Source organism: Etheostoma spectabile, chromosome 18 (assembly GCF_008692095.1).
Source record: "Etheostoma spectabile isolate EspeVRDwgs_2016 chromosome 18, UIUC_Espe_1.0, whole genome shotgun sequence".
NCBI lineage: Eukaryota > Metazoa > Chordata > Actinopteri > Perciformes > Percidae > Etheostoma > Etheostoma spectabile.
This window is the reverse complement of record NC_045750.1, coordinates 6,487,884-6,502,205: the sequence shown is the minus strand read 5'-3', so window position 1 is coordinate 6,502,205 and position 14,322 is coordinate 6,487,884. Positions and strand designations below refer to the sequence as shown.

General features: G+C 39.3%; 1 protein-coding gene across 10 annotated transcripts in view; it reads right to left on the bottom strand.

Moving 5' to 3' along the window:
• Window positions 1–14,322, bottom strand: part of ryr3 (ryanodine receptor 3) — a 125,400-nt gene that overhangs the window by 84,609 nt on the left and 26,469 nt on the right. For 5 of the 10 annotated variants that reach the window (XM_032542632.1, XM_032542634.1, XM_032542637.1 and 2 more), the window contains exons 3-10: window positions 14,111–14,215; window positions 9,817–9,837; window positions 5,162–5,236; window positions 4,905–4,983; window positions 4,382–4,494; window positions 2,095–2,194; window positions 1,787–1,880; window positions 1,027–1,101 (exon numbers count right to left, since the gene is read on the bottom strand). In XM_032542632.1, the coding sequence (XP_032398523.1) occupies window positions 1,027–1,101; window positions 1,787–1,880; window positions 2,095–2,194; window positions 4,382–4,494; window positions 4,905–4,983; window positions 5,162–5,236; window positions 9,817–9,837; window positions 14,111–14,215 (662 nt within the window). Of the gene's footprint in view, window positions 1–1,026; window positions 1,102–1,786; window positions 1,881–2,094; window positions 2,195–4,381; window positions 4,495–4,904; window positions 4,984–5,161; window positions 5,237–5,698; window positions 5,714–9,816; window positions 9,838–14,110; window positions 14,216–14,322 lie in introns of all 10 variants that reach the window. The other 5 variants (XM_032542639.1, XM_032542641.1, XM_032542640.1 and 2 more) reach the window with 2 other exon arrangements.

Genomic DNA, 14,322 nt, shown 5'->3' with positions numbered 1-14,322 from the left:
ACTGTCTCTCCCAGTGGAGCTGGGAGCAGGTTATATATAAGATATTTATTTTAATTTCAATTGCCTTTTTCTGGAGGCTCATTACTTTCCTTAATGGTTAGAAATAACAATTTCAGACACCACTTAATTTACATGTTTACAGGAATTCCTTCTTTATCCTTTATGTATCCTTTATGAGTCCCACAAGGGGAAATTCCAATTTACACACATTACACACATGCTCAGTACCTATACATGCACTAAATGGAGAGATGTCATGGCTGCCCATAGAAAGGCGCCCTGAGCAGTTGGGAGTTTGGTGCCTTGCTCAAGAGCACCTTGGCAGTGCCCAGGAGATGAACTGGCACCTCTACCAGTCCACCACCATACTTTTTGGTCTGTATGTGGACTTCAACCAGAAACCCTCCGGTTACCAACACAATTCCCTACGGACTGAGCTACTGCCACCCCTTTTCTGTAACATACTGTGCTATTTCATCTTTCATTGCGGATTAAATCATCCAATTAGAATACCATATCAATGTTTGTAAAAGCAATCTGTATTTAGAATGAGAATGTCAACTGCGAAATTGCTAAAGTTGAACTTTTAACGTTCTCTAGATGGCTAATGCGGTGTTCAATATTCCTCCCTCAGCCAAAAAGGACAACATGTTCCTGTAATAGATGCACCTGTGCCATTTCAAAGTGTACAGACTCTGACAGGCAGTCCCAGTGAGAGCTGGCAGATGACGTGACTGGAGGGAAATTACGCAGGTGGCCAGTTAAAGAAAGGAAAGAGAGGAAGAAGAAGGGTGGCGAAGAGATTTCTGAAGGACTTTGCCAACTAATTGGTAGTGACATTTCAAAGGAGAGAGAGGTGAAGTTTATTTATAACCTACAGTAGCTGTGACATTTGTACATAAAGCACCAATTCTATTTATTCTTCATGAAGAGAGTCCATCAAATAAAAAAACTCCTCTATGCATTTCTGAGATTTTACTGACTTTATTTTATGCACTATGTGTGTGTATTTGGGTCTGATCTCACCTGATCCGGAGGGGCTCCAGTCTCCAGAGTGAGCGGGCCCTTGATGCTCCCTTACCAGCTTCATAGTTGACTATCCTGAGATCCAAAGACAGGAGTGGGGACTTCTATTATTTATGAGTCTTTCGAGTTACAGTGGGAACAAAAACATGTCAAGAGTTTCTGCTAGTGCTACAGTTCTGGCACAGGGAAGACCAGTGATGTTGATGAGGTCTCACTGCACAAACATTTGGGCAAAAAATTCTTCCATGTGACATAGTACCTTACACAAACCTAATTTTTGCAATGGATTTACACATATACTAATATTTTAAATTCTGCATGTTGTATGCTGAAGCTATAAACATGCACTGGCCATGGGATTTTGATTAATAATTTAAATTGTGTAACATACCAGAACATAACTGTACTTAATTGTTTTGTCCGATATAAAAACATATTTTTTTGTGATACTGACTCTAGAAAAAGAAAATGTAGAGGCATCAGGTAATTGCAACATTACTTTTCATACTGGTATATACAATCACAAACAGTATCTGCGACTCTTATTCTGCTGGCAAAAAACACTTTGATCAAACAGCACTTTATATCCATCGGTAATTTTGCAGAGACAAGTTGTTTTACAGTTTTTTGGTTCATCATCCCCCAAAAATATTTTCTCAATGGTTAAGCTTCAATGATTTTAAAAACCTACTCACTGGTCACAAGACAACTTGTAGATCAACTAAATTTAGTTGAATTACTGAGCTAATTATCTACTAACCTCTGCTCTTCCTGACTCTTGTCGGCTCCAGGGTTGGACAAGCTCTCATCATGCCCATGACAAAGACGCATCACATGTCCACCAGTTAAATAGCCTAATGATAACAAAAACAACATTGTGATAAAAGATACTGAACACTTTCTTGTTTGATAATGCAAAAATTATCTATCTTTATTATGGGTTGATTGGTATATTAGACACAAGAAAGCCATACTATTTAAAGACTGTTAAAAATGTATTGAACTGTCTTGGATGAAAGACAGTTGTTATAGTGGTTGCTGCTATTGTTGCTGGGGTCATTAACTTGCCTACAGCTACGTTGCCTGAAGAACAGGTAGGCTGGACGTTCCACAGGGTCTGCATGAAGGAGGCATCCACATTGATGTTGCCATTGGAGATGGAGAGGTGCTACAAGAAAGAAGCATGTTACACAGGGCTTTAGACAGAAGGGTGGAGACTGCCACTAATGTAGTTGGAGAGGGAAAAATAGACAAACACTGAGATTCAGCAATATTGCACGAAGAAGGGATATATTCAAATGTTGGGATTTGAAGAAAAGATTAAAACAACTTTTTGTCCTTCTTCTGGAGCTGCAACACAGTGTTATAACCTTGTGGGCTAAATAGCCCTGCTTCATCAGTGTTTCTCTATGCAGCAATGTCCAGATAATACTCTTCAATAATTTCTTCCAGCAGAAACACTTGGAGCAGCTCCCATTTCCCTACAGGCAAAATCAAGAAGCGAGTGAAAGCTTGGTATTATCCTAGCCTCCAGCTACATTCTTGCAATGGCAAAAACATGTAAATGTGGTACATCTTGTTCCCTCTCACTCAATTCCCCTGAAATCTATGTATTTGTACATCAAGTGGGCAAAATATAACCATTTATTTTATTAGTCTGTCTGGTGTGAAAAAAACCTTTCCTACATGTTGACAGATGACATGGACTGATGAGTGTTGCGCATAAAAATACTGCAAACCAGTGTGTGAACTACAATTGTATGAAGTCAATCCTTTTGTGCACCAGCATATATATTTATTTTTTATTTTTTTGATTGTCCTGCCATTGGGTACCAGGCTTGAACACTACATGCAGAGCAGCAAAGTTAAACTGATGACACAATTCAGCCTAACTGGATAAAAAGCAAAGACTGTGTCCCAACCTCAAATCAGGTGAAGATTTCCCATCAAAGGGAATAAAAGTCTGGCTATGTGCCAGTTTTGCTTTAATTGCACATTTCCCTCCCTGAAGGGCCAGAGCGGCCACTAGAAGCCAGCGCTTCTCAATCTCATATGCATGGCACGTCGCTGTCCCTCCTTCTTTCCATTTCTCTCTCTCTTCCTCTCAAAATCTCCCTCTCCTCTCTCTTTACCAAGTAAGTTAATTGAGGTCGGGTGTATAGCTCTGCATAAGGGAGACAGCATTAACTCTAAGCTCATCAATCTGACGGGTGCCTTCCCTAAAAAAATATGAAGAAAAAAATAAAAAACTGCACATGAGGGCTTTACAAGATATCAGATTTTCATTACAGATAGCTGTGTAAAGGTTTTAAGTTTTCCCCTTGAATTGCCTTGTCACTCTGAAGTAAGCCAGAGGGAGACGGTATCAGAGCTATCCGACGGCTATGAAACTTACCAAAGTGCCTTTTTGAAACCGACAGTAAACCAAAGCAGATAACTCCAGCTATGTGGGGCACATCATCTCCAAAAAACAAGCAACCCTCTCTGCATTTGGCACATTGAGAATTCTGTCTGACATGAAAACATTTTGCAGAGAAATAAGGAATCCCCAAAAACAATGGCAGAGAAAATTATGCGAGATCTGACAAGCAAACCAGACAAAGGAAAATGAGAGATGATACAGTGTGCATCAGAATCAAGAGACTGTGTCTGAGGTATCCAGACTGTCTGAGTAACTGTAAAATATTCATTAGGAAAACTTCTTATCTGCAAATAAGAAATTAAGTGGAGGCCTGCTGATTTAATAAGAGTTATGCAATGCAATTAAACCATCATCTTCTAAAAATGCATCTTGTTTCAAGTGCGTGACAGCGAGTAAAACAGATGTTTCTCTGGTGTTGATGCTCAACTGTAACCTCTTTTTGAAGAAGCGTTAGCATGGGAATGCTTTGGTTTATGGCGTTAAAATGCTAACTGACCAACTGTCTAATCATTTGTACTGTTGTCAGCAAGCTGGTTAATCACCCTTTGGAATTGCAAACTACAGATGAAACATAGTATGTGCAGTGCAGTTTGTGCCTGGGCTAATTATTACAACAATAAAATTAATACCATTGGCAACTTTCTTCTGACTTCTTGATATGGCTTAATTTTTTGTGTGCATGTTTTATTTATAGTGTCAGATATTTATATTACTTATTCATGTACAGTATGTATTAATTACACACATGGATAATTAACAGTAGGGCTTTTCCCCTTACCAACTTATTATTGCTGTTTTTGTTGACCTAGGTAGCAATACAATGGTAGGAATAATCAGAGTCTTTGTGCCAACTGTCTACTTCTTTCAACCTTTTCACCTTCTCCCAAATTATAAAAAAATCTATTCTTGAGATATTGGACTTGACATAGATACCAGGTATCTCTCTGTCGACACGCTGACTAGGATCAGGTCGTCTCCGATGCGGACTTTCTCTCCCTCGGATCTCTGCTTGGACGCAGGGTGGATGGTCCACCAGCAGGCCTCTCCTATTGACACAAATACACAAAACATTATTCATACATTGGTGATCAAGTCAAATTTACATACATTTGAGCATGTCTACTTTCCCACACGTATGTGCCATTTTAGATAATCCTGACTCCTCTCTGTTGTTAAGGAGACTGTCTGTTCTGGGTGGCATAAGCATAAAAATAGCCATCATCTGAGGAAGACTGAAGGAGTAGTTGGAGTATTGTTTCTGCTTGATAAATGGCATTTCTGAAGTTCAGATGTCAAATATAGCATGTGTAAATGTGTTTTTTAGTATTTCTCCCATTGATATTGATTCCATCTCAAGGTTAGGTCCACCTGTAATGGCTACTCAGGAAAACTGAATTCAATTAAAAGCCTTAAAAAGCCAAGTGAACTATGTAAATGCCTGTTATTCATACTGTACCAATACAATCTTCTTGTAGTCCGACATCAAATGACAGCTTGTCTGTCAGAGACCTTGATGTCTTCAAACAGGTCAGGTACTGGGGAGCGAGTGAAATAAATTAGTCTTAGATCAAAGGAATAATTAAGACAAGTTGACAGTGGAAGTCAGCTCTTACTCAAATGACTAATACAAATATGACTTAAATTCTTATTTCCGCATGTGCCACTAAGCACTACTTTATTTGTCAATCATCAAATTGTGTTGTAGATACTCACCATATCACTGAAGGAGTGGCGAAGGAGGATGGCATGACCATAGAGAAGGGTCCGGTGTCCACCCCCCTGACCCCCCTAGAGGAAACACAAATTACAATCATATCCTAGCATTCTTGACCTCTAAAATCTGTCATGTTTGATTTATCGCATAGTTTGTGTTAGTAATCTCGACTTCTACACCTCTATGTCAGATATTAAGTAAAGAGTCCCCTCTGATTTTGACCCTGAATATGTACAAAAAAAAATACATAAGGATTTATACAAGTATCCTCAACTTCAGTCCTAAATTCCAAGTGCAAGCAGGAAACAAACAACGGAAGACGGAGGGAAACACACAAAACTAAACACACAATCAAACAAACCTACAAACATATAAAGTACCACACTCATTAGACAGCTTAGCCATTCTTGTGACAAACAAGAATAATAGCGACACACTGTAGCACAATGGAAGAGGAAATGTGAAGAAATAGTTGAGCAAAATAGATAAAAAAAATATTTCCAACACTGGAGGGGATTAAAGACAATTCTACTTACCCTTTTAATCAACCTCTAGCGGCAGAAAAAAAGAGAAGGTACCATAAGTAGTGACAGCTAAATCATCTCTGTATCAACAGAGCTAGATAAACACAAATTTGGAACAGGCCTTTGGCAATAGTGGAACCAGTTAATTATCAAATCAGTTGAGTGTGAGTAAAAACTCAAAATACATGTTTTTCAGGTGGAGGTTTCCTAAAACATATGTTTTAGGTTTTTTATTTTATTCTTAAATTATAGGACAATTTAGCCCTACAGTCACATACCTATAACTGTTGCTCATACATTATTTCATATTTATAATTGTCACATTGAAAATGTTCATTCTATTCTATTTAGGGCTATAGACAGACAGTGAATTCTGAGTCAACCAGATTTAACTGTCTTTTGAGATGAAAAACAATATTTAAACTCCTCCTACTGTAGAAACAGCTGGGACTAAGCCCAGGACTGGAACTCTGCTAAACAGTGTGCACATTGCAGTGTTGTTGCAGTAAGCAATACATGGAGGCTATGCTTTTTCTTGCTTGCAGGGGTCACATTTAAACTAACCTAAAAGGGAACTCCCAACAGTCCCCTGAATTTGAACCCAAGCTAATTCTCTTTTGGCTACCAAGTCTCTCCCAGATGGCTTGTATATGAACGACAAAAAAGGAAACCGAGTTTGATCAAAAGAAAAATGGGAAGAGTATCCAGCAACAGCTGGGAGTGAGGGAGGGGGTACAGAGAGAGAGAAGCAGTCTGTATTTCAGGCCTGCTGACACATCAATGCCAGGAACTGTGACCTTTGGTTTGGTGCCCCTCCAGTTGTAAGAACTGCATCCTAAACAGCTTGTTACTGGAAGTGCATGTGTTATAGAAACAAACAGAAGTTTTATGTAGATGTTTTTGTATGCATGTATCTGTTAGGGGAAGTGGGGTCTACAATTGAATGCTTTTCAATTTTTTTTACATGAATGCTGAAAGACTTTGGTAATGGGCTCACAGGTCGACATCTTGGGTCAAGTCATAACTAGACACAAAAATCATCCTTTGTTTCATGGTAGATTGCTGCCATTGAAACTCAGCACACAATGTAGGCTACGTTACTGACTAACGCTGTATACGGGCACTAACTAGGTTAAGTCAGTAACTGTAACCATTTAGCTTTAAATTAGTCCTGAGCAAATATTATCTACATTTGTGAATGGCTTTGATTTTAGGAGAAGGAACCATCATAAGCATTCGGTGCAAATATTGAAAAACAAAACCACAACTACCAGAGGACAGGAAAGTTACTGTCAACGTCTCGGAAACAATAAATAAGAATTCAATGATGTGAAGCTTCACCTAGCTAGCTATAGCTAGCTAGCTAGGTGAAGCTTCACATGAAGCTAAAATTAGGTGCAACACTACGTAAATCTTTCTGTTCATTTTTCCATTTAAATCATTAGCTAAAGGTAAAGTTAACCTTAGCGTTAGGATAGCAACACAACCTGCGTTAAAAATCACCATAACGTTGACAATCCAGCGCGTTGCATTTAGGATGTATTTGAGAGCTATTTAACGTACCTAGCTTTAAAAAAAAACACTGAAGCAGCCTACCCAGCTTCTAGGCACGGCAGCACTCCTAGACAGTTAAAGACGCACTGAGCAACCCGGAGCTAGCTACGACACTGATGGAGCGCCACCGTTGGATAATCCGGAGTTGTGTTTTGACTGCCTGACATCGACGTAAATTCTTCTGAACCGTTTCTGAAAAGTTGAGAATCCCTTCGGTGAGGTAGCAACGTTATATAATGTATTTAATGGCTTCTTTACTCACAAATATTTATCTTATCCTTCAGGGGTAGCTAGCTAGCTTTGGACATTTAACATAAGTAACTTTAAATGTTGGCGCGTTCACGAATCTGTGACCTCATCACGCCGTACGTTTTTCTGTCATCTCTATGCCACCTGTTTTAGGATAATTCATAATTTGATGTTAAATTAATATGTACAGTCTATGGTTGGGGGATAAATCTTCAAACTATGTTCGTGGTATCACGTAACGTTATGTTTGCAGTCTATCGTTGTATTTCTTTAACTGGTAGCCTATTTCCAAAGACAGCCCTAAGTAATTGTCATCATCAGTACAATATGGCGTATTGACGCTTTTTTTTTTCTTTGCTGACTGAGCATTACAACCAGCAGTGGTGGAAAAAGAACAGATACTAAAAAAAGTAGAAGTACCGCAGTGTACAACAGTGTCACTTTTGTTTTACTTTGTAAATTCAATTTGTCGGTTATAATCTCAAATTGCAAAGGAACCAGGCTAACTAAAGTTATCAAATAAATGTAGTGGACTAAAAAGTACAATATTTGCCTATAAATAATAGTGGAGTAGCAGGAGCACAAAAAAAAAAGAAATAGTAGTAGGCTACCTCAAAAGTGTGCAGTATTATTTTCTTTTTAATTTACCATGAAAAATACTTTGGAGTCTTAAATTGGGCTACATGTGCCAAAGCTATCCAATTTACAAAAAGAAAGACTGTAAGCAGCAAATATTTTGCGTATTAACCAGTTCTAAACTATTGTCAATGTTACAGTTTTTTTTCTTATTGTTGATGACTTTAGAAACAGTGTAAGGGGCCAGTATAAAATACAAACTACCTAAAACAGATGGATGGTTTTGGTGGCTGTTCTTATCACTGATCATTGAGCCAACATCCTGAACACTCTTTTTATTTCCTTGCCTGCTTTGCTTTATGAGAATTGGTGTGCTTTCTCTTTGCTAATGAAGCCTGACAGAGCTATTACAATAATCCATGACTTAGTAATTTACCTAAATGTTCACTTCTTAGCAATAGCTCACCTTATATGGAAGAGCCTGAGCATGGGAAATAGCACACTAATCACTTTTTCAAGGTCCTGAAGAATGGACTCAGGCCAGACTCATTTGCTAAGTACCATCTGACATATTGATTCTCATGTCTACATTCAATGCCCTCTCCTTCCAATCATTTGGATAATGATACAATGATTGTGTTCCATTTGCTATATTTACTTCATAACAGTCCATCAAAATATGATGTACAACAACCGTGATGTGTAATATGTTAAAATTAGGAGAAAAAAACTAAGAAAAACTATACATCCGGCCATGTTGTTATATATAAAATACCTCATACTTCATAAAAAATATGAGGTATTAAAAAAATCAAATTCAACTGTAGCATATTGGCAGTCCAGTTTGGTGTATGAGTTATATGAAGAACAGATCATGAATCCCTGAATTACCTAGAACAGCTTTGCTCAACAGTAGTGCATTTGCAAACTCTGAAATCAAAAGTGATTTCAGGACATTTCCTCATATCAATATATCCTTAAAATGAATTGATGTTAGAGACCAAACCCAGAGAAAACAGAGCAGCACACCCAAGCCACAAAGTAAGTTTTCTGCCAACGTGTGGGTTTTCAGATCCTTTAATTCAGATTCCATATATTAAATAAACAAGTGAGGTCATTCCTATCTTTGGTAAGCAAAATCTATGTAAATTATAAATGTGTATATTTTAACAGCACAAACTGTAAGCTGTATAATAAGGCATAAATCTTATTGCATTGAAAGCTAAAAAAAAGTGTAAGCAAAGGAGAAGCAGACACTATCACTTGAAAGTGCTTGCACACAAAGTAGTCTTCAGGGGCGAGGCAAAACATTTGACTCCTGTGCACAAGGTGAGAGCACCAACATCTATTTCAAGATTGCCATAATTTAAAGTTCAGAGACATCTGTGACAAGCTAATTGATTGTTTCCAGACTGGCTGAGGGAAAGAGAATGTGTTGCGTTGCAGTGAGGTGAAAGCTTACTTTACAATCTAGAGGGAGTCTCACCAAAATAAATGTACAGTATTTTAATATCCATTTGCACAATATGTGCTGAGATGGAAACATTGAAATGTATTACTATTAGCTTAATGTCTCCCTACATTGCAGTACCTGTCATGGACATTTAAACTAAATGCTTCACACACTATAAATGCAGCTTTAATCGCAATCAAGAAATGGGTGTCACTTCAAGTGAAAGTGCCTGGAAATTCAACCCTTCCGTTTGGCAGTCTGTCATGCACAATGACAACATGATGGATGAATGACCTACCCATTTTTCATGGTCAGCACTCTAGTAACACACAAATACAAATAAAAATAATGTGTTATTGAGTTGTGACGTAGTTAATTACACAAATCTGAGAGCAACAATAGAGAGAAGAGGGCCCTCATTATGGAAAGGAAAGAGAAGGGCGATTTATTAGCCTTGCTAGCAGAGAGTTTGTATTCAAGCCAACTTCATGGTGTCTTGCCAAACAAGGCCAGCCAACAATGTTGTAATGTTGAGCACAAAACAAATCTGCTACCCAGGCTAATAACAATGCAGGTCTGAATCACCGGTGGAGAGGACCCAATTGGTACACAAAATAAGACACTTAAAGAACCATCTGTGCCAGAAGGCTATTGTGCATGAAAGTAGAGTGGTAGCCAGAGCCATCCAGCACAACACAATTTGGGCTATCTGGCATTAGTGTTGTGGGATTTTGTACTCAATTCATCTTGCAAATAGCACCGTAATGCTGTGGCATGCTCGGGTTTCTCTGATTGCTGCAGCTGTATAGCACAATGATTCATCAACCAGCTTTGTCATTTCTGTTCCTACAAAATGGTCTGTCCTAAATATTAGCCAATAATGATAATTGGGGCCATCAATTGAGGAATGCTTTCAAAATCGACACAGACCATGTGTTTCCAACAGGAACAGTGATGAAAAAGACCCACCACCACTAACAAGCAGTTTCTTGTATGTTGTGGTTTGTTTGTCCAAATTTAATGCTGGGATCTATTTGAGAATTTTGTTTTCTCTTTGTTTTTCTCCTAAACAAATTGGCACTCCAAACGAGATGCCATCCCTTTTCATCTCTTGACCTCCCCCATTGGGTCTAGAAGGGCTGAGTGATGAGATTAAATGACACCTGAAATGACTCTATTGCAGTGCAGCAACATGAGTGACTACGAGCATCTGACGGGTTTACAGACCACACGTAGCCCACTGTAGTGCTTCTTTGCCTGTCGATGACACCCTCGTGGCACTCAAAAGCTCTGATTAAAGATTACTTACCTGCTCTAATAAAACATGTCAAGTGAGCTGGAGCGGAGTAGCGAGGAAGAGATACGCACTGTTTATCGTAAATCAAGAGGGCGGAGGTTAAGGAGAAAGGAAGCTGTGGATGCAGCAGTGCAGTAACAGATTATTTCCCTCCTTTCTTTGACCCCTGAGAGCCTTTCATTATCAATGCCTTCTGATCTTTTTTGCAAAACAGGAAAGTGTAACAGGGAATGGAAAGAGACTGCTTCTATTTAGAACAAAATTGCTTCTCAGTGTTAAAGCAGTTTATGGTGTTACTAGATGTGATCTGTCTGCTTTGCCTTTAGGACGTAATCCAACATACTTATTGATTTTCAACATTCAGAGTCACAATTTAGTCCAGAAGTAGTTTTGTAGAAGTATTTGCAAAATAATCACACTCTCAATGAGTAATTAAAGAATTTAGACATCTTAGACCTGGCAACAACATGCATTGCCGTACTTTAAGGAAGGATCTGGTTATTAGATTTTCTGCTATTTATACGGTGGCATAGGTAATGCATTAGACTATAGTAATATATAGTAATATTTGGATTACTATATTACTATAGTAATCCAAATAATCAGTTACTTTCTCAGACTTATATTAAAATGTTTGACTTTCTATATTTACACGTGAAAGCCTACTATCTGGCATTACTATATTGCTACTGCTATCTTAGGAAAAAAAGGAATGAATACAAAATTTCTTACAAACAAATGCCCCCTGTGTAGAGGGGATTCTTCTGATGTTTTCGTCTCAAAACAATCGGCATTTAAAAGTCACAAACTCCACCAGAGATTAGCAGTAGTTGGATAAAAGCACCCCGTTTCTGCACCAATCCATGTCCGTGTTAACACAGCCTCAGGGCTGCCAACTTTTCCAAAAACCTTGGAGTGAGATTTGGGGGGTCAACCTATATTTTGCCACGTACAAAGCAATTTCTTTGGGTCTTTATCCTTTAGGGTTTAAATTGGGATTTGTTATATGTGGGGGGGTTGGGGCTCTCCCTAGGGGGGTCTGGGGGTATGCTCCCCCAGGAAAGAAATTTGAAAAATAAACCATTAAATGGCACTTTCTGGAGAGTTTTTTTGCAAAAAAATGGAGAAATCAAGTCTTACATGATATGTGCAAAACTGTTGGGTTAAGAGCCTTTGCATTGTTGTAGTATCAACAGGTTTTAGGGCATTCAGCATTTACATTATTAACTTCTTATGATATAAGAACTGACCCACACAATGTGCCAAACATAATGAACCACATGAAGAGACAGTAGCATAAGTCAGCAACAGTTGAGAAGATTTGGGTCTGTGGTGAACAGGTCCAGGGTTCCCTGGTGTAGGGACCAGGGACCCAAAGTTAAATTAATGATGAGGGATCAACTAAGACCACTGAAATTCTAAAGAATAAGAACCACTGAGTTACATAAGTTCTCTTCCTTTAACCTTTGTGCCAATGTTCAGTAATGTTTGGCCCTCATCCTCTCTACCCCACTTAATGTTTTTACTTTTTTGTTAAAATAAAGACTATTTGTTCATTTTAAAAAACATCAAATTAATTATTTACAGTTACATTTAGAGATGCAGAGGTTAGAGATGCACAATAGTGGCCCAACGTTGCAGTATCGTATTATATATATATATATATATATACAGTATAGCTCAGATGTGTTTCACCAGATTTCTGCTCATATTTACAACTTTGTGCACATTCAAAATATAACTCCTCCCATCTCTGTTGTCCGAGATTTGGAGAGTTGTAATATAGTATAATATAGTATATGGTGTAATATAGTCTGCTGTGCATGTCATTGCTCCGCTGATATGATGGATCTCATTCAGACCGTCTGACAGACACAGAGGCCCATTTGGGTCTCTGGTCTCTGACAGAGTTTAGAGGTGTCCGTACGCTGCTCATTATCGGAGGTCTACGCACAGATGCAACGCGTCACTGCCCCCATCAGAGCGAGTCCACTACAATGAACTGAAGTTTCTACACTACCAGCCGCGCTGCTCACCTCTATCTTTACAGAGAGAGTGGACACGAAGTCTCTGAAAGCACATTCAGTCTATCACAAGTGGCTCAACAGGTAAAAACATAGATAAACCCATCTTTCAGAAATTTGACCGACCGGGCTGACACTTCGGCGTGAGAAATCGGGGGTGTGGCGTGTGCGCAAGTGAAACCAGTCAAATGCGTGTGTCTCACGGCCAATGCGTGAGAGTTGGCAGCCCTGCAGCCTACCTCCACCAGTCTTACCCGCCAGAGCAGCATCTGCTCGAAAGGCTAGCAGGCCTGGTAGCAAGATAGCGGAGTCTGATACACTGTTTTTTAGCCAAGTTTCCACAAAAACAAAAACCTGTCAGTCTCTGAACTAGCGTTGGGAATTCCGTTGAAGTTGGATGTAGTCCAGGTTGTTGTCTAATGATCGGACACTTGCAAGCAGGATGGATTGGACAGGTGGCCGTCTAGCGTTAGCTTTCCACCTAGCTGGAACTCCTGCCGTCGTTCGGCGATTCCTCTTTAGCACACACACATCGCCGGTGAATGTCCCCTTACTGCGAGAGGCATCAGGCTACACAACTGGCTGAGGGGCTGGTCTCCATAGCAGGCGAAGCTCACGTAGTGTGTTGAGTATTCCGTCTGTAATAAAGTTTCCTGCATAATCTCCAATCGGTACCTACGCATCCCGGTGGTACACATGTGCGGTAGTTTGCATGCACATAATTGTTGTAAAAGTTTGTTGCTGAAAGTTCTCTTAATACATCCATGCTGAAAATAGACAGCTGTAGCTCAGCTCCAAGATGGCTGACACCCCCCTTTGGGCGGGTTGAACCTGAACTTGAACCCGGAACTAGCTGGCTTGTAGTTTGCTAGCTCTGGGCAAAAATGCCTCCAATGACGCAAAATGAGGATTTTTGCGTCATCTGATTTTTTTTCAGACAGGGAAGCACAGTCTTTCGATAATACTTCTGGGTTTCTACTGATACAAAGCGTAATGCTAATCGGTGAAGTATCCCTTTAAGGCAAGAAAATAAGTGGACGGAAGTGAAGTTACTGATAAGGATCAACACTGTTTATGCTAGTTTCATTAAGACACAACTAGTAAAGCAGATTTTATTAAGGGTTTTTTTTTACTTAAAAAAACACCTATTTTTGCAGGTTCACTACACTTTATTGTGTATGTAAATTTTACTTTTTGTTTGTGTATGCAAGTTTGTATGTGCATGAGACAGAGAGTGGTGGCGTATAAGTGGCAAGGAGGGTAGTACTCACCCCTTCGTTGTTCTGCCCAGTCTTAGCCAGCATCTCCTGCAGGGCCCGCACTGACAGGGACTGCTCCAACACAAAGTTACAAATACACAAGTCTGGAGGAACATACTGCGGGTTGGAGGGAAGAAAGGAGGGAGGGTAGGAAGGAGAGGAGGACAAAGGGAAAGAAGCATTAGTCAAAAAGGCGTTGACAAGGTGCTTTGAGCAAAAACAGA